General features: G+C 37.2%; 1 protein-coding gene across 3 annotated transcripts; it reads right to left on the bottom strand.

The window, feature by feature from the left end:
* Positions 1-253: 253 nt before the first annotated feature.
* On the bottom strand, positions 254-18,146 carry LOC146001572 (reticulocalbin-2). 3 transcript variants are annotated; one of them, XM_083139059.1, is made up of 7 exons: positions 18,041-18,146; positions 13,782-14,006; positions 12,018-12,165; positions 10,961-11,120; positions 8,127-8,325; positions 7,154-7,277; positions 254-2,285 (listed from the first exon to the last, which is right to left on the bottom strand). In XM_083139059.1, exons 1-7 carry the CDS (start codon positions 18,063-18,065, stop codon positions 2,114-2,116), a joined length of 1,053 nt encoding a protein of 350 aa, XP_082995185.1. In that variant the 5' UTR covers positions 18,066-18,146; the 3' UTR covers positions 254-2,113. The 3 variants fall into 3 exon arrangements, with proteins under 3 accessions (XP_082995185.1, XP_082995186.1, XP_082995187.1); XM_083139060.1 differs by lacking the exon at positions 18,041-18,146 and adding an exon at positions 17,977-18,036; XM_083139061.1 differs by lacking the exon at positions 18,041-18,146 and adding an exon at positions 17,800-17,874.
* Positions 18,147-20,970: the final 2,824 nt, after the last annotated feature.

Genomic DNA, 20,970 nt, shown 5'->3' with positions numbered 1-20,970 from the left:
AAACATTTTAAATGATTGAATTTTAATTGATTATTCTTGTTCAAGATGACTATCAACATTCAAATTGGTGCAAAACTTAGGGAAGCTGTTTGTTGTAACTGTCATTTAAGTTTGCCAATGAAATGTTACTTCAAAAACAGAAAGCCACGATATTCTGGTGAAAAACTAAGGAATGTGTCACATTGCAAGAACTTGATGTTTGGAAGGAAAATCAATGGATGTTCCATGTTGGCATCGTGTCCATGCCCACATCTTTTCTTTTTTTTCGAAACACCAGTCATTTCACAACTCACTCACTTGCCTGATTTATCATCAGCAAACACTTTTTATGTCCTAAAATAAAAATGATGTTGAAAGACAGGTATTTTGAGTGGAGTCACTTGGTAAAAGAAAACTGGACAATGGTACCGCACATCATCTCAAAAGAAGAATTGGAAAAAAATGTTTTGACAAATGGAAACAATGCTGCTAGTGGTGCATCTACAGTGGAGGGAGTATTTTGAAGGCAACAAGGTCAAAGAGCTTCTAAGAAAGGTGGATTTTTTGATTTACAAAGTTTGGAAATTTTCCAGGAAGACTTCATATGAGAGTTGTCAAAATTAGGCTGTAATAAATTAATATAAATATACATATAAAAATCAATTGTGTCCATGTTTCCTATAGGCCTTTCCGTTTGTTTCTTTCCCAAGTATACATGGTGTCTTCTACAATACAAACCTCTACGTACATTGCAAAAAAATGTTCAGTTTTAGAAGTGGACACTTAGGCTTGTTTTGGAAGCTACGATATATTGCAAGTAGAATCCTTATCTTCTAAAGGACATGCAGAGCCAAAGCTCATGTGGTCAGTGCTGGAAGTTAGGGGCTGCTCTTTCAAACCATAGGAAAATCATCTAAGGTAGCCCCAAAACGTGGCCAAATTTTCCCAGCTAATAATGTTCCACTTCAAGATCTGCATACAAAATAGAAAATAATGAAGTATTTACAGCTTGATCAAGAAGAGCACTGTCATTGAGTTCGGGTGTTTTTTAGTCTACTTTATGCACAGAAGGGCTAATTGGGAGGACTGTACGTACAGTTTAAAGTGGGATCTGAACCACAATGTGCCTTCTCTGGGTATTGAACCTAGGATCCCTTGATTACAAGGTGACAACATTATCATTATGCCATCAGGGAGGCTCAGGCTGTCATTGAGTTTTCAACTGTAAAAGAGCAGAGGAGTGTTAGTGATGAAAGCAGCTGTTCACCATGTAATCTTGCCCTTGAGTTATCAAAATGTGCAGCATTCTTCAACACATAGTTGTTGCCTTTATGCAATACCAAGTGTTTGTATCATCATGAAAGAGAAAATTATACACAGTGAAAGCTGAGACATAATACTTTCTTGAATGTATTGCAATGGAGGGAAGCTATAAAGAAGTCATCATGAGGGCTCTTGGGTATAAGTGGAAAAAAAATCTTTAGTTTAAGAGTTTGCCAGCATTCTTCTCATCTTGGTCAAGCTGTATGTCCTCCTGCCCAACTTGGCTTCCAATCATGCACCTCTAACTTTCCCTCCTCCTGAAATTCCTCAAAAAATAGAGTGAGCCACACTTAAATTTCACAGGATCAATACTAAAGATGTGATGATACATCCCACATCATCTATGTACAAAGTACCCTCCTTGATTTTATATATCAAAATTTCATATATGTGGTCCTTGGTTTGAATTCTGGTGGGACCACATGCAGATCCAGTTGAGTTAAAAATTCATAGTACTTTTCATAAAAGTGAATCACAGTTGTTAGGAGAAAAAATGTGGAAGGCAGTTCCTTGTGTTAGCTTAAGCTACTACAAAATGTGAAACCCTGAATTTAAATACTGACTACAAGATACAGCTCTCTTACATGCTCCTTGCACACACATCATCGCACGTACTTCAGCTGCACTTTTTCAATAAATATATCTATAAAAGTACAGTTACACACACAGAAAGCAAAATGAGTATGTACAGACATGGTGAAAAGATCTATGGCACAATAATACTTACACCCCCTTTTGGAAGTGTCCCGTATCACATGGGAATTTCACTTCCAAAAGAGATTGCCAAAATGTATTAACAACATGTGGAACCTCAAAGTTCATCTTGAAATACATGTATATTTTGCAAATGTTCCCCATAATCAGTGGCTTCGCTCCCAACAAATACATCGTGGTTGTCCAGTACCTCGTCGAATGTAAGAATCTCGTCATGGTCATCATCTGATGAAGCAAATAGGTGGTCAACTTCTTCTTCGGCAATCTCACTATAAGGAAAAATTACATGTGAATTTACTATGGTAGAAATATTATGAATATAAAAAGTGTTTTTGATGTAGTGGTCACCATTATCATGTTGCACACAATTAAAAAAAAACAGGCAATAGGTAACATTATATTCAGAATGCACTGATAGTAAAGTTTTAACCAAAAGCACAAACAAGACAAAAACTTCAACATAAAAAATGTGTGTGTGTGTGTATCCGGCAAACAATTTTTATCTCCACTCATAATAAGCAGGGCCGTATCAAGGTTTGTGGAGGCCCCTGGGCAAAATGTTTTGTGGTAGAAAACTTTCCACTCTGAAATGTTCACTAGGCGAGAGGTGGATTTGAGGTTCATTTTCATAGTCGAGGAGATTCAGTCAGACGTTTCTCACCCGCTGACGTTGAGTTTTCCTTATTGTACTCTTCTGTGCCACTTCTTTTGGCCATCTCCTCATATTCAGACTGAAGAACAAACCTTGGATCCTGGAGTGTTTTGCTCATAGCATCAAATCTCTCTAAAATGTCATTCCAGAAGATGGCTAACAATGCAATTTCCAGGGACGACATCTGCCATGAGAGCCCATTTGCTTCACTTCTTACAATACCCTTCACTTCTTTGTCATTGCCTATTTCGACAAGAGCTTCCTTAAATTTTCCGTACCCTTGGACTATGGCTTTTGTGGCATCTGCTCTACATGCCCACCAAGTCTCACTTAATCTCTTTGGAACATAGTATTTCCCTTCTGCTTGTCTTAACTTATCCACCAATGTTTGATACAGTGAGGTGATGCTGTGAAGAACACATAAAGCCGTTGTACAAAACCAAAGAAATGAACAGCTGCTGGACATGCATTAGCCGCTGCTTTCCCTACCAGATTCAAAGAGTGGGCACAACATGGTACTAGCTCTGCTAGTTTATTTTTTTCCTTGACGAGAACTTGCATGCCTTTATACTTTCCATAAATATTTGCAGCATTATCGTATGATCGGCCACAACAGTCACATATATCGATCTTATGATGGTCTAGAAACTCCAATAACGTATTAGCAATAGCAGACCCAGTGTGACCACAATTTGGTAAAAAGATCAGAAACCTTTTTTTTGGAGATAACCCTTCCATATAAATACAACTTCTTATGTAATTTTTCACAAGCATAGCCAGCTTGTTAAAATATTTTTTTGGTGGGGGACCAGGGGCAAATGCCCCAGTTGCCCATAGGTTAATCCGGACCTGATAATAAGTACTCTGGAATTTCCTGAAATGAGGACAGCGAGTATTTGACCCTTCACTTTACTTGTGTGTTAATAATTTTTACATCTCTTAACAGTTTTTGGAAATTCAGAGCAACCAGAACCTTCCCTTCATCTCCTGCTAATTATTTTGTACTATCAAGAACAGTTTCAACAGTAGCAATATTCCTTGTAGATTACTAGGTTGCCAAACTTACAGCAATCTCCTTTTATTACTGTACAGATTCCCATTCGAAAAACACCCGTGGCTCGCACTTGGTATTTGGTGAGGTAATTGACAGTACAGAAACCATGTTCGGTGCAGAAGTGTTTTGTTCCACAAGATATTTTAACAAATAAACATAATCAATACATTTTAAGGGAGGAAAATGTACATGCAGCTAAATTACATGATCTGATACATCAATAACGTGTCTGATTCTAAGAATTCAGTATTTAGCAGGTCTTTCTATGAAAATTTCTTATCATTATTGATACATACAAATGTGTGATCTCCAGGCAATGACATAACAGGACAGTATTCATATTTATGCACATATATGTTTATTAGGGGTGGGCCACATTGATTGATAAACTATAGGTATTGGACAATATAACTAGTCATATCATAAATTTTGTTACGAAGTTTAGACAGGGATGGCAACACTGGTTGGCAAGGTAACCCCGCAATGTTGGATCAAACAACAACCAGTATCATTGTGTGTTTGGCTGTGGTAGCAGAAAGGTGAATTTCACTGCGAGTCGAATGGAGTGGGGTGTAAACGAGAGCCATGTGGCAGTAATCGCACTGCACAAAGTTGGCAAATCACCATCGAACATTTTCAACACCCTGAAAAAGCTGAATATCAACAGGATGTTTGTGCATTGGACCATCAACAGATACTGTGACACAGGGACAATTGAGGACCGTACCAGGAAAGGTAGACCTTGCAGCTCCTACTGGTCACTTCCTCACTCCACAGCTTAAGGTCGAGAGAGAGAGCAGAAAACAAAAAGACTTCTTGAGCATTACGCAAATGGTGGCCACAGGAGGATCCTTTTCACGGACGAAAAATCTACGTGACTGAAGAGTTTTACAATCGTCAAAACGACCGTGTTTATGCCTCGACATCCCAGGAAGCTCATGAAAACATGCCACGGATCCTCAGAGGCCATCATCCCGCCTCAGTGATGGTTTGGTGGGGGGTTTCGTATGATGGCACAACTGACCTCCACTTCTGTGAACATGTGAAAAGTGTACCAAGTGATAGTGTTGGAGCCACTTGTGAAATCGTTGACTCACACAATGTTCAACAATGAGCCGTGGAGCTTCCAGCAGGACTCAGCACCGGCCCACAAGGCAAAGACCACACAGGAGTAGCTTCAGAGGAATGTGCCTGATTTCATTGCTCCGGCTGATTAGCCCTCCAGCAGCCCTGACCTCAGCCCATTGGACTACAGGTTCTGGTCCATTTTGGAGGGCATGGTCTGTAGGAAGAGACATCCAAACCTTGCGAGGCTCAAGCATTCTCTTGTGAAGGCAGTGGCGGACTTTCCCCTCGAGACCGTGCGTGCTGCGATCGATGACTGGCCTCAGAGACTTCGGGTCTGTGTGAAGGCCAGAGGTAGCCATTTTGAACAGTGATTGGTGCTGTGTTAGCAAGACCTGTACCTTTGTAACATCCAAATATTAATACATTAGCTAGCTCACTGTGCCTGTAGTTCATTATTAACGTTGTAACAGAATTTATGATATGACTAGGTAGGCATATCGATGTATCGGTAAAATTTGCTGATAATTATATCAATATACAGGGTAAGTCAAAATGATGGACCCGATTACAGAAATTTATTCTGTGAAATCTAATAAACATATGTTATTGTGAGACATGCGTTTCGAAAGGTTAACTTTCAAAGATTAGTTTCCACGCAGTGTTTCCACTTTCTACCGCTAGGAGTCAGCAGCGAGCAGGAAAATGGCGTTGACTGGAGAACAGAGATCTTTCTGTGTGCTTGATTATCATGTGAACAAGTCTGTGATTAGTGTTCAACGGTATTTCCATACCAAATATTGGAGAGAACCACCTACGGGGAAGGCCATTCGTAAGTGGTATGAACATTTCAGAGATTTGGGCTGCATCTGTAAACGAAAATCAAATGGCCGTCCGTCGACTGGGAAAGAGACAGTGGAACGAGTGTGCACATGTTTCGTGTGGAGTCCACAGAAGTCCACCTACCGGGCAGCGAGAGAACTTCAACTTCCACAGAAAACTGTCTGGCGGGTTAACGTTTACAAATGAAACCCTACCGCTTGCAACTAGTTCTAGCCTTAAAATACACTGATTATGCTTTGCGCGTATCCTTCTGTGCTGATTTCCTCGCATTAATGGAAACGGATGGGTTCTCTGAGAGGTTAATTTACAGTGATGAAGCAACTTTTCACCTTTCAGGGAAAGGGAAAGGGAATAGACACAACGTAAGGATTTCGGGAACTGCTAACCCCTATGAATTTGTGGAACACCAACGCGATTCTCCCAAAGTGAATGCCTTTTGTGCCATTTCCCATGAAAAGATTTATGGGCCCTTTTTCTTCCATGAACGTACTGTGACAGGACTTGTTTTCTTTGATATGCTGCAACTATGGCCCCTTCCACAGCTTGCAGAGCATAGTGCAGATTTCATTCTCCAATTGGATGGTGCCCTGCGCATTACCATGGCAGCGTTTCGGGACCATCTCAATGGGGCATTGGAACAACATTGGATAGGCTGTGCATCTCCCGAGGATCGACCTCTCCTTCATTGGCCTCCTCGTTCCCCCGACTTCACTCCATGTGATTTCTTCATGTGGGATTTTGTCAAGAATCATGTTTACGTACCACCACTTCCAACAAGATTGGATGACCTGCGTGCTCGCATCACAGCAGCCATTGCTGATATTGACCGCAACATGCTACACAAGGTTTGGCTGGAGATAGACTATCGGCTTGATGTGTGCCATGTTATGCGAGGTGCTCACATAGAACACTTGTGATTTGTTTGAAAAAAAAACTTTGACAGTTTACCTTTCTTAGCACATGTCTTGCAATAACATTTGTTTATTATATTTCACAGAATAAATGTGTGAAATCGGGTCCATCATTTTGACTTACCCTGTATAACCTGTAATTTAATGTAAAATTTTGCCCTTTTTAAAAATCTATAATCAATGTACCTTGGTTGTGAAAAGTGAATAAATATGCAGTTTCTTTTTGAAAGCCATACTCTCTGCTGTAAATAAATTGAATCAACACATGATTTTCAAAATTATTTATTCCTTCAGGAGCTGTGGTTGTCCTGTTGGTTGGGCATCTGACTTCTGACAAGGTCCCTGCTCATTGGCCCACCTATCCTCTCATCAGTGGGTACTCTTTGGGGAGGGGGGGGGGGTTAAAGGTGGTTGGAGCATGGTGCTGATTACACTGCATCCACAATGTTTGAGACTGAGTAAGTATTAGAGCCTACCTTCAACGGTGGCTCAATTCTTTCGTGGACAACATAACACTAATTACAAATGGATATAATTTAAATCAGTTGGCAAAGAGAAGTTACACGACATGCAATTATGAAAGAAAAATTCCAGAAAAATTAATTTACTTACTCATTGCTTGGAACCACCCATGAGAGAATTTCTGCAGAATTTAATTTCCCATCATGATCTACATCATAAACCTTATCAAATCTATCCTTTTCTACAATAAGCCATTCCTTGTCATGCTTCCGGCCTGAAATGAAAGATCAATGTATTAACTTATATTACTGCTACTGCTAAAACTGTAATGAGAATACATATTATAATTTGGTTCATACCCGTAGATCATTTGATGTTATTTTGTCACAACATAAGTGAAACTCTGAGTGAAAAATGACATGAACAGCATAATTGTAACCAGACAAAATAGCAATATAACGTTACAAAAAATACAATAATTCTTACTTATTATTTCAAACAAGATTAATTTGTTACTTTGTAATATTCACAGTGGTTATGTAAACTTTTAAGAACAACAGTGTAGTATGAAATCATAAATCTATTACACAACAATGGTCAACATGTTATAGGCCTCACAGGGAACTGAAAGCACAACACAAACATTTTTCTATGCGCCAAGGGAGTTCAACCATACAGAAAACTTAATTTTACAAGATAAAATAATCTATGGTAACGTATGATTTTGGTATAAAATGGAACCCTGATTTTACGTTCCTGAATTTTGCATTTCCCCACATCATACATTCAATCTTGATGGTCCCAACATAGCAAAACGTTATAAAATTTTCCTCGATTTTCCTGCATTTTAAGTTTTTCAGCTTGGTAAAAACGTAAAATCGAGGTTCCACTGTACATATTTTTTTAAAAATACTTTTGAACTTCTAAAAAGTACATGCACCCTTGTTTTCTTAATTGTCAGGTTGTTTATAAAATTGTGCAGTAGATTAACAAACTTGCCTTCCAATTTACACTTGTTAGAATCTGAAAAAAGCCTCCTACATAAATTATGAAACACTGCAACTCATATTGCAAATCAGAAAAATTGTTCAACATTTGTCAGATGAGAGAAGAGTCTTCCTACCTCCATCTCCAATAAATTCTTGGAAATCTATAGCACCATCGCTGTTCAGATCTCTGTCTTCCAATGTCTTCTTGAGAATAACAGGGAGCATGTCAGGGTCTTCCTCAGGGTGAGAGAATTTCAAGAACTCGTGTTTGTCTAGAATGTTATCCTTATTTGCATCTGCGGCTGCAAACATTATCTTGTCATCTGAAAGAAACTTTTAGTAGGAAACGTGACAAAACACTGCCTCAAATATGAGAAGATGCCTGTGCAGAAAAGAACACAGTGTTTCCGGTGTTAGAATCAAGACAAAAGCACAAAACATCACACAGCATGAAGGTAAGAAGCCACAAGGGTCTATCCATCTCAGAATAAAAGGAATGGAAAAAGAGTTAAAATATCTGTCTCACACTCCACAACTGTGGTAGAGTTAACATACCCTGGTTCCGTTAAGTACATTTCTAAATCCACAGTTCCCTTTCTAAGTTAAAATAGATTGAAGTCATTGTAACATTAAGGAATGAACTAGGTTCTTCTTGAAATATTGGTTACTGGTACTGGTACATGTTATATTTGTACTTTATTGGTAACTGAAGGGAAGTTATAAATGAATTGTAAATGACAGGAAAAGAAGGGAAATATCAAAAGTTGGTAAAAGCAGACAGACATAATTTATTTTACCTTGGAAAGTTAAATAGTACATGCTTACTTTATCAGTAGCATACAAAATGTCTTCCAAATTATAAAGAAGAACCTGCATTGTGGATTACATAGTTTGTTGAATCAGTGTCAGTTAATAGTTTAATGTTCAGAAAACACACAATCTCACAGTCCACAAGTCTTACATTTTTACAACATATTTTCATAATTTATTATTATAGTGGAACCACGAGCAAAACAACCTGCGCAGACCTGCGAGTCCTGTGCACCGTACCCCCACGAGTAGGGGAGGGGGAGAGTTGACCATGCTTCCTTATGGCCTGAGGTGGGAGGAAGAAGGGAAAGCTGCACGGGGACTTCTCGTCCCAAAGTTTTTTTCCTTGTGGTCGATCTACAGATATTTCCAAATTCATGATTATTATTTATTTCTGTGGTAATAAATGATAATAATTAATATGATATAAAAGCAGAAGACTTGACAATTGTGAGATGATTATTTGTCTTGTACACATGAAACAATTAATCACCACAAGTTATGGAAAGTTATGCTTTATAAAATCACAATGTGATCTTAATAATAAAAATCATGTATTCTTCACAGAGTTTGGAAGAATCTCCATATGGAATACAATTGTTGTTGTTGTTTAATTGTTTAAAGATTTCTGATAGTTTCACTGGGTCGTAAGTTAATTTTATATAACTATAAATAGCAAATTCAATTTCCATGTTTTGTGTTTTTTCTGTTTGCTTTATGAGGAATCCAAAATGGATCTAATGTTTTAAAATATATATCACCATAGTTCTTTGAAACAAGAAATCCCAGGACTAGGGTGCAAAATCATTGAAAACTGGTGGGGGGAGGAAGTTCTTCATCATCAAACCCCCTCCCCCACAAACATATATGTATATTATACGATATACATATTTGTAATGTTATTAAAAGTAAAAATAAATTACTCAATTAAAATATTATTATTATTATTAATAATATTATTATTAATTACATAAAGGAAATTAATTTGTTACTTTTATACATTTCAGATATTGCAAAGAAGCTAATTTCTTTACTAACTGGTTAAAGATATTAAATAAATTATGAAATACTTTAAGTGGATTTATTATGTGTAAGTTTTTGTTTAGTTTGGGCTTTATGTTAATATAAATCAATTCGATTTCATAGTTATTATTGTTTTGCATTCTTGTTTTACTTTTATTGTGCGTATTGATGTAGATTTGTTAATGATCTCTTCAGAGAGAGAACATTCAATACGACGACACTAAATTGTGTGTGTTTTCGATATTATTCTTAGTAAAGCATATTTGAAATTAAAAGTAATTGCTTATCTTTTGTTTGTTATAACTAGGGCTTGGAAGTTAAAGATCTATAAACTGCCTATAAAAAGACCTAAAAATATCAAAAAAAGGACCTAAAAATGGAAAAAGGATGTATAAATGTGATCCAAATTAATTAATAACTTCATTTTAATTACATATTTAATGAATAAAAAAATAAAAAATTCTGGTAGTATTGAATACACAGTGCGAAAAAACTGAAAGGTTCAAAACAAGAGAAAGTTGCTACTTACAGCATGACTTTTTAGACAAGTTACGGTTAACGGACCTTGTACCGTACCTGCTTCAGTTGTCCAAAAAGGTTTTACTCTCGTTTCAGGGATGGTTCAAATACCTTTCTTTCTTTTTATTTCTTTACTACAGAAAGGATGTTTAAGAGGTGATGAACTGATGATGATTCGAACTGAGAATGGGCAGTAAAAACGTATTCGAAAGAAAAAACGTATTCGAAACAAGGTGAAGTTGCAAGAAAAGCCATTAAGACCTAAAAAAAGGCTAAAAAAGGACCAATAAGTAAAAAAAATGCTGAAAAAGGCAAAAAAGGACAAATAAAACCCACCTTTTTCTGGCCTAATGACCCAAAATGAACATATATTATGTTGGGCCTCGTCTTCGGACACTAGGGAAAAAAAGGATTTTTGAGGAAAAAGGATTTTTCCTCAACTTCCGAGCCCTAGTTATAACAAAACCTCCCCCCCCCACCGGAAATTTTTGGTGGGGGGATTTTTGAGGCGAAGATTGTTGGTGGGGGTACTCCCCCCTGTCCCCCCCAGGATTTCACACCCTGCCCAAGACCACCAGAGCAGTTAATTTAAGTTTAACCCATAAAAAAAATGTACCTTCTGTTCCTCTTCATAATCCTCATCTGATAACTCGCTTCTGTCCTTGTCATCCTGAATTCCATAGGAGTCTGCCACATATTCGTCCCATGTTACTTTGCCATCTTCATTTTCATCAGCTGACTCGAATTTCTCACGTGACTCCTCCTCTGACAACATTCTATAAATTATGAACTTTCAATTAATAATGTTTATTTAGGTTTCAATAAGCAAATAACTTAAAAATGATTCATATGGAATATGGCATACAGATCATTATTATTCTTGAAAGTAGCAAAGCATTGTCAAACAGTAGATAGAATAATGTGACATGCCAGTGTCATCTTCTTGTGATTTTCTGCCAAAGTTTTTGAAGATTTTAAGGTTTTAATGATTAGGAAAAGGACAAGCGTACGCAAAAAAGTGTGTAAATATTAGTTAAAAAAGATTAAACCTAGTGTCAGTCTGCTGCTAACTTATTATAAAATTAGATTTAGAATAGCTAATTTCTTGAAATGCATATAGCACAAAAATTGATTTGATTTGATTTGATTTGATTTTAAAATTTTGGGTGCGTCAGCACTAAGGCTATTTTGCACCCGTCACAATATACGGGGTCCAGCCCCTTATCTTTACACATAACAACTCTAACGTTGCTTAATTAAAATCATAAAATATTAAAATGTTCTGACTTTTGTTAAAAGCTGAGGCTGCAAAGAACACTCAGCACACATAAGGACAAAAGAACAGGACAATACAAACAAAATTATACTGGCCATGGGGCTAGTCGCCAGAGCCTCGTTAGTCTTCAGTCCAGGGTGTACTAACGTGGAAGTGAGGTTGACATTTGGGTGTACTACGCGGAAGATCACCCCTTACACCCCAATGCACAAAAATTGAAACTAACTGTTTCACAACTTCTAGTTTGCGTCATCAAGAAATTAATTCACATAAACAGATCAAATGCACTCCTCTGGGAACTGGCAATATTAAAGAAACAGGAAATGTGAAGTATTAAAACATTTCTAAAACTCCACTTTGCTTAACACATCACATTAATATAAACCCTGACACTTACTTGAAGGATCTTAGAATCCACGCATGAAGTTCATTTCTATCAATATTTCCATCTTTATTTAGATCCATCTTTGTTAGGAGTATCTTTAACCTTCTTTTGGCTTCTTCTGGAGGTAGATGATCAAATTCTTCAGCGTCCCTTGTGCTCCCTGAATGAGAAAGAAACAAAACAAATGTAGGGAAGAAATCTCTATGTATTTAGTGTCGTTACAAGCATTAGAACACATTATTTGAAGTAACATTCTGGAAGAACACACACACTTCCTTAATCAGACATTTATTTGTGGTTTGATCAATGTTACAGATGAAGGGAGCATGTGTTTTCCCAAAATATTACATCAAATAATGCATTTAAATGCTTGTAAGAACTGTACACTAGAAGAAGAAAACATATTTGTAATGAGGATAAAATAAATATTAAAAACTTAGCGACACAAGTTTTATGACATGTGCCTTCTTGATCTTTGCAATACCCACAATAATTTTCTTGAAAAAACATCACTACACCAGTTCGTGTTAGTGTAAGGTCAATGCAACTGTTATTTCCTAACTGGAGAGACAAGGTCAAGGTCTTTAATGATTCTTTGTATGCTTCTTGTTTTACCTGTACAATAACAGTTAAACAGGCCTTTTTAATACTCATTTCTTGAATAAGTAAATGCACATGTTGTCTCAACTTATTACAAATTAGAAGAGAAACAAACAGTTAAGCAAGATTCTATTAACAAATCTTTCCAAAGTCACCAATGAAAAATCAAGAGCGATGAATAATTCCTGAATTAATTTGTTCATGGATATACATCGAAGTTCATAAAATTCACCAAGTGTTTTAATTCAAGAAATTATACACTCCAATACTTGCCACACTGTTCTTTGTGAGCAACTGTCCCAATCTTGATACTGTACACTTGCCTCAGTACTCCAGCAGTTTGTTTCTTTACACAGTGTATTTGCAAAAGATACAATTCAACCTACAACTGAATAAATATACACTGTATAAAACACACCTTATTACTAAATTCATTGACTCTGCACATCTTGTATCCAAGACAAACCTGAGGTGACTTTCTCAAGGCACCCAAATGTCAATCTCTTCGTAGATGCTCTGGCATCTAGACCCATGGCCAGCATAATCCTCTATGGGACTTTGTTGTGTGTTTGTAATTGTTCCTTCATCTCTTTCATCCTCATCTTTGTGATTAACCACAATTGGCATATAAACGAGTAAAATAAAGTAAATTAAATGGACACCAGGACAACAAAGTACTGGTTACTGAAAGTAGTTTTTGGCAACTCTTAACATTTTTTAATAATAATAAATTCAATAATAATAATAAATTTTCTATATTAAGTGGGCGAGTTTCAGCCAAGGGCTGCTCTACCACCTAGCCAAATGGTGGTGAAAAAAATCATAGCGGAATCATAGAAATATGCGAGTGAATAATGAAGAATACACATTTGAATTTTTAAGAAGTTTTACCTGGAAGACAAAAATATTAATTTTACCTACACCTATTATTTGTACGATTAGTTTTACAACATATACCTTTATTAGTACCTTAAAATTTTTACATGTGCCAAGATTTTTGCATGGAAAGAACTGGCACTGCACCAACAAAACTTGGTCATCCTTTAGCCAACCTTCATTTCTTAATGAACATATACAGACTGCTATGTATAGTCCTCACCCATATCAGATATGTAACTAACAGATTGCTTGCTTTTACTGAGTATAACCCAAGAAGTACTCACACTACTCACCCACCTAGAATAGCTTCATGATCAAACTCAGAATGATGTTCTCCATCCTTCATGTGATCATGATCCCTTGCAATATAGGCCCCATCTTCTTCTCTTTCTTTGCTTTCATGCTGATAAGAATGGATATGGGCAGTCGCAGGAGTACCTTGTATGATCACAGCATTAGCAAACAGGCAAAACAAAATGAGTTTGACTTTCACTAAGCCCATTGTAAGCCAGTGAGCTATACCTAGGAAAGATAAAAAAAGTAGTTGTGAAAAGCATTGTACTAACATATAAAATAATGTTCAGATTAACTTCTGTTTGTTTTATGATTTTTTTTCACAAAAGGTAAATAAACCAGTGAGAATATGTGTAATTATGAGTTTGGAGAAACTAATTAGCACCAGTGGTCGAAATTAGCAGTCACAAATCACAAGTTACAAAATGCTACAATTTTCAAGTAACCACTTTTGCTGGGAGGCTAAAAAAATATTGTATCCCTTTCCCAGCAAGGAACCATGATTGTGCAGGTATGTATTTAATTTTTTTTCAGCCACAAGTGTTTGTTTCTGTGCAAGGTAAATGTCACATTTCTTCATTTTTACAGAAGAAATTACTTACGGAAATGAGTTTCTGTAGTATTTTGAAAGTTCGTGGAGGTATTTTCTCACCGTAGAATGCTGCACAACAAGAAATAAGCACTTTGGATATAATAAACTTGCATTTTGTGCAAAGCGACAACATTATGCTGTTGTATGTATGTACCTGCAGATGGCACGAGCGTCGAAAGTCACGCGGTCTCGCCAGTGTTTCCAAACGTGCCTTTTTTTTTACCAGAATTTTATTTTTTAATTTTTTTAACTATGCTTACCTAACCTAACCTAACCTTGCCAGACATGGTTCGTGGGGCTATCGTGAATGGTTTTTGGGGCTATCATGAATGGTTTTTGGGGTTATCCATCAATAGTTTTTGGGGCTACCGTGAATGGTTTTTGGGGCTATCGGGAATGGTTTTTGGGGCTATCCGTCAATGGTTTGTGAGGACATAATGAACACGAAAGTAGGTATTTTTCGGTTAAGAAGGTTGAAACACTGCATACCCACTCCAAATCGACAAAACACAAGCACGACGTGCGATGATCCACAGCTGTGCACGCCATATTGTATGTTCCGCAACGGAAGAAAGGACCCAAAAGAATTACTCGTAATGTGAAAAATCAAAGTTATTTTCGTGTAAAAAGCATAATCGCACCTTCAACTATGTTCCGCAATACACAATTGGTAAGTACGAACCATTTAAAACTGGAAATATCCTATAGAAATGTGTCTCCGATATAACAGACATTTACCGAATTTTCAAGTAACCACTTTTGCTAGGAGGCTAAAAAAGTATTGTATCCCTTTCCCAGCAGGGAACCATGATTGTGCAGGTATGTATTTAATTATTTTTTTCAGGCACAAGTGTTTGTTTCTGTGCTTTATGACAGACTGGAAGGTCCAATTGAAACTTCACTTTGTTAAGTTTTAAATAGTAGTGTGTGATGCCTTTTATCTGCTTTACAACACACCACAGTGATGTGTATGAAAAGAAAAAGCTTCCAAATTATGTTCTCAGATTAACTCATAACTAGACTTATATAGGGAGATTGTCAGAGTCTAACAATATCATGAGAGACCCCCTACATGCATTTTCCATTATAAATTTAAACCAACTTGTTAGTTTCATTTTTAGTAGAGTTGCAAAAAAGCCAGCCTTTTTGAAGAGACGGGTTCTCCCCGACAAAAAGCTGGCTTTTTTGTAAAAAAAAACCTGGAAATTTTGGCTTTTTACCAATTACAGCTAACTTATTTCACTTGAAGTTACTGTTATGAGTTTACAGGTTTACAGGTTTGTACAACTACCTAAAATAAATTTACACGATGTAGCAGTAAAGAGGCAGATATTGGCCAATTCCAGTGGATACATATTGATTGCATAGTGGTTCAGATACAATTTTAACCCTAGCTTACCGGGGAGGGCCTTACAGGCACAAAACCTCTATTATTTATATTTTACAACTGTTTGAAACTAAATTACATTCGTTTCCTAGGGTGTTCAGAAAATTTTTGTTTATTACTTTTGTTTATAAAATCATAAATGTACTTAATGTAATTAAGAGGATGATAAAATATATGTGAGAGACTCATGAAATAATGGGTTATTATTTTTTATTAATGATAGTAATTTTTGTAATTATTATAATTAATAAATAACTGCACATATATAATCAGCAAAGGAAGCAGTGATTCAATTATAAAATGGTTTCTTGAAATTTAGTGATAAAACAAAGTGTGGTCTGTGAGCCACCCCCCGGTATGTAAGTTTCTCGTACGGCACGGGTAAGCTAGGGTTAAAATTAAACGTGAAGTCCTAATGAGCACATCTGACCATGAAATTGACTTAAAACAGGTATTTACGTGACAGTGTCTCAATTTAAAGGTTAAAATATGAAACAAATATTAGTATCAAAATATTCGACAAAATGCTCGGACTACTGTTTTCTCAATGGCATGCATCGTACACGGTGAATGTTTTGCTTTATACTGAAGAAGTCTGTGTCGCTTGTCATCTGTAACTTCAGTCTGAAAGCTCCTTCAATGGCACGCATCATGTTACCTCGGTCTTGTTAGTGCATGCGTGGTGGATGCTTGATTACAGACTGAAGGTGCCCTTGTCACTTCAATGTGACCCCCTCCCCCCACAAGTGTTGCTTCCATCTGAATATTCTCTATACTTAACAAGATTGTTAGCTACATCATCAGAGATTAAATTTCATTTAGCCTGTAAATCACAAAGAACAAATTGCAAGTACTGTTGATGGAAAAGGCCTGCTTTTTGATAGAATGTTCCTTTTATAATCATGAATGGACCTCTGGAGTGGAATAAAGTAATACTGTTACCTTGTCATAAGAAGGGCTCTGAGGTTCAATCCTCAGTGGAGGCAGAGTGCTCCGGATCTCACTTCAAACTGTAGGTCCACTCCAGATTTTTTTTTCCCATTGCAGCCAGTCTTATTTGCTTCTTCAGTTTTAGTGCCAGTGTTTTTCAACCGGCAGGCCGCAAAAGTTCTGTTGCACCCAGGGGTTGACAAATTTAAAACTAATTTTATATTTAACAGCAAGTCTATACATTATGCCATGCTTGATATATTAATATTAATTAAGTTTAATGTGTCTCCGGCTTATACAACTGATACCAACACTTTTTTTTCAAAAAAATTGCAATTACTTTGCTCAAATAAACATGAATACACATTTAAGAATGTTCCACGAAGCAGATAGGTAAGTACAAATGTCAAAAATTGACAAAACGAAGAAGTTATAAGTGTCCAGGGAATATCAGATTTTTACCCTTACTTTCACACCAGGGAAGGCCATAAATATCAGGATTCAAGAAAATCTAAAAACCTTGATTCAAAAATTCTACTACCCGGATTTCGGAAGCAATCGAATTTCGGAGAGAGAAGTTTAACAATTTTTCCTTTTTTTAAAAAAAAAAAAAAAGAATAGATTTAGCCATCTCTACTTCACACGTCATGTACGAACACTGTTTTCATCATTATCAATGTAGGAATGCACCCTCCCCCTTCCCGGGTTGAAAGATTGACCCTGACGTTTTGCAAGTCTTGCGACGACTACGTAAAAATGTCAGGCTTCGCCACTGTTCGAAATCCAGTGTTCATTCCTTTAAGGAAGGTTCAAATTTCGTGTGACAATGACTCCTAAAATTCTACGACAATTAGTCTTTCTGGTAGGAGAATTTAAAAAAATCATAAATCAATTGGAACCGTTACCCAATTTTATTTCCAAGACAGCTTCTATTATCATTTACTAGAGGCCTGTCTAGCAAAATATTGCAATCACAAAATATCCCCTTGCACCTTTAAAATTATTTTTCACTCAAGTACTCCTGCAATCTGACAACAGGGCGCATATTACTGCTTAAAATAATTTATTAGCTGGCTTAATCGAATGGATATACACAAAAGACCCAAACTCACCACAAGTAATAACAAAGTAAAAGAGAAAGATCTGTTAACAAACTAAAATTGCAACAAAGTGCCAGGAACAGATGTAACAGAAGTCGGTAAAATCAATTGTTTGTCAACCAAACAACCTACAAAAGTTATATATCCTCTATAGTATTAACTTATTATCTAGTGACTACCGTTACATACAAATTATAACTGCAACAGGTTCTATTTATAACACTAGATACTCAAAACTATTAATTGAACAGACCGTTCTGTTGTTTAGTTATAATCATTCTCCCTCGTTCTTTTCAGAAATATCGTAGCATAATTTTACTTGTCTCTTCATTAATCAAATTTTCCTTCGTTTCATCAATGATTTGACTAAATACGTGGAAATTAGAATAGTTCTAAATGATAGTGAGGTCACCAAGAGGATATTTTTGATTTGGACTCCCCCCCCCCAAAATAATTTCAAAACTTTTTTGTTTCCCACCATGGGGGTGAAACTTTCTTTAATGACATATTTTGTTCCCTTTGTATGCTTTGCGACGCTAGTGACATCTACAAAAGATTTTAAGGAACTATTTGCCTTCTGTTTCAATTTTCTAAACTAGATGACAGGCCTACGCAACAGGCAGTGACTCCAACCACAACATACTTTTAGGAAGGTCCCCAGAATTTATCAATTATAATTAACAACGCGTCTTTTCCGTTCCCGTGCAACAAAGTGTCTCACGAGTTTTGAGTTTAAACCCACTTTATGCACAGATAGGGTGATCGGGACTGGCCCTGTAGGTTAAAGTGAGATGCTCGAAGTGGAGAGCGGTGTGTGTGTGTGAGGGTGTATCCCTAGGCTAGGAATATTTACGCAAAGCATCCTCCACCTGTCACTATTTTAATACATAGGAACATCCCACAGATAGCTTGATCAGACACCGACAGCGAAAGTAGAAAATGTGAGCTGGGGGCAAAGTTGCAACATTTTGTTTTTTATGAAATAACATAACAGCTTTGTTTTAAATGATTTAAACGGTGCTTTAAACAGGAACCGAAAAAAAACATGCTTGAAGCAAATACAAAGTTTAAAACATCATGCCAGCAAGAAGAGTTATTTTCTAAGAGTAATGATTAATATGGAATCTGTTAATCATCCAAGGATGAACTGTGTTACTATTATAGACCGTGTTAAAATTGTAAACATAAACATTGGTGCGTTTTGTTCGGTCCCCCCGGAACTTCCGATTTAGGCCAATCCCCGTTGTTGCCAGTGCAGATTCACCGGCATACAAAGTAAGAAGTTGGCGCTTGTTTTCATCAGTTGTGCGACCATAGTCAAGAAAGTTATTTGTTAAAGTTCTACTATGAAGATAGTATCTCATGTACACGCACGCGAACGTGTGAAAGTAGATATATTCAATTATTTTGTAAATGGAAAAGTGACGGAAAGATAATTCTATAAAACTAGTGATATTATCATATTATAAACATGATCGTCCGGAAGGGGGGCAAGGGGGGCCGTGCCCCCCCTGGAAAATGAAAGTCAACCAAAAAATATGTATTTCGCACATATCATTTCATTATAGCCACAATAATATGAACACCATAAATACAAATTAAAGCAATGTTTTTTATGGAACAACACTATTTTTGGTGAAAATTTGCCTTCGTTTGCCCCCCCCCTGGAAAAAAATACCCTCCATACCCCTCCCTGGAAAAAATCCTGCGGACATCCATGATTATGAAGTATGCTTAAGTGAATCTTTGCCAACAAATCTGCATAAGTAATTAAATGACACATAACAAATGCTAAAAAAATTAGTAAATATTTGTGCATTCAACGTCGCCTTTCCGCCTGAGGGATTTAGGGAAATCCTATGATATGGCATGCCACTTTCACTTGCACGAATTTACTTCAAACAACAAGGGAGTTTTCAGATTGAAGCGACAAGCGATATCGGGATTTCGTACAGAAACATTCGATCTAAAGCAAACCATTCACTAGTCACGCTTGCGCAAATAACATGCCGGGGCAACACAATGCACGGTATTGATAAAACGGCCCATTCCGAGCGACACCTGCAATTTGTCGTGTCGCTTTAATTCAGAAGGTGTTGTTTATTTTTTAATGTTGGTTTCCAAGAGACACGTATCGCTGCAGTCTGAAAGCTTCCTTTCGAACCAATTCACCACGAGAAAATGCTCGTGTCGCTTTTACTGGACTGTTGTTCTCTCAGTACCATGCATCCTGTCGCCTCGGTCTGTTGTACTGTCGCTTGTCGCTTCGGTGTTTAATCTCTGTGCCACTTAAAAGTGAATCCTCAGTGATCAATGAAATCTTTATTTATAGACTAAATGCGCCTGTGTCGCTTGTCACTTCGGTACGAACCACTGCTGTCGCGTGTCGCTTCGATTTGAAACCTCATTAAGAGGCGTGCTTTTCACCACAACACAATATCAACATGTTTGTAACAAAATACAAGTCGTACAAATCCTTTCCGGGTACCAATCTTTTCTTCGTTCTGCTTGTATCAACAGGTTTCTTCTCTCTACGACCTTCGGAAACCTACGAAGTGATACTTGACTCAATAAATTTGTTCCCGATCGAACTGTACAACCATAAGCTACACAGCTGAGACCCTATTTCCTTGTAAAATAATTTCCACTTTGCCTTTTGCCCATGCGTAACCGGATGTTCGAGGGGGACCAGACGAGTGCGCATGCTCCGCAGTAGCTCCGCCTTTAACACCGTTACAGCGCCTTGAATAACGTAGTGTGGAAAACGGCACAGGGAGCTTATTATTGAAAGTCAACACCTAGCTCACGAGTGAGTTTTCTCGTTCGGTAGCCAAGTCGGTCGCCAGCCGAAAAGCGAATTATTGAAACTAAACGAGTTGAGCAGCTAACGGATTCGGGGTCTCGAGTTGCATGCGAGTGAAATGTTGGCTGGCAAGAGAGGCTACTGTACCATCAGCCAATGGCGTTGCGACTTTTCCCATCTCGGTCATGCACAGCTGATCGCGGACAATTTTGTTTCGTCTGCAATGAAATACAGAATGATATGTATCGATACTCTTTTTCACATATGATCTTAATGCACGGATGTGTTAAGTGTAAAATGTGGGTGACATCGCATACAATTAATGACCGTGCTGTGCCATCTGGAAATAGCAGTAAAACTCTTCCACGGTTGACAAAGAT

Source organism: Lepisma saccharinum, chromosome 17, assembly GCF_977018435.1.
Source record: "Lepisma saccharinum chromosome 17, izLepSacc3.1, whole genome shotgun sequence".
Lineage (NCBI taxonomy): Eukaryota > Metazoa > Arthropoda > Insecta > Zygentoma > Lepismatidae > Lepisma > Lepisma saccharinum.
This window is presented reverse-complemented; position numbering and strand designations above follow the sequence as displayed.

What these genes read in the sequence shown, in the direction of transcription:
- LOC146001572 (XM_083139059.1), bottom strand. Translation starts at nt 18,065, where the DNA reads ATGATTATAACTAAACAACAGAACG. An exon ending in TATAACTAAACAACAGAACG is followed by an intron (nt 14,007 to 18,040) that starts GTCTGTTCAATT and finishes TATCTTTCCTAG; the next exon opens with GTATAGCTCACTGGCTTACA. An exon ending in TGATCATGAAGCTATTCTAG is followed by an intron (nt 12,166 to 13,781) that starts GTGGGTGAGTAG and finishes TTTCTCATTCAG; the next exon opens with GGAGCACAAGGGACGCTGAA.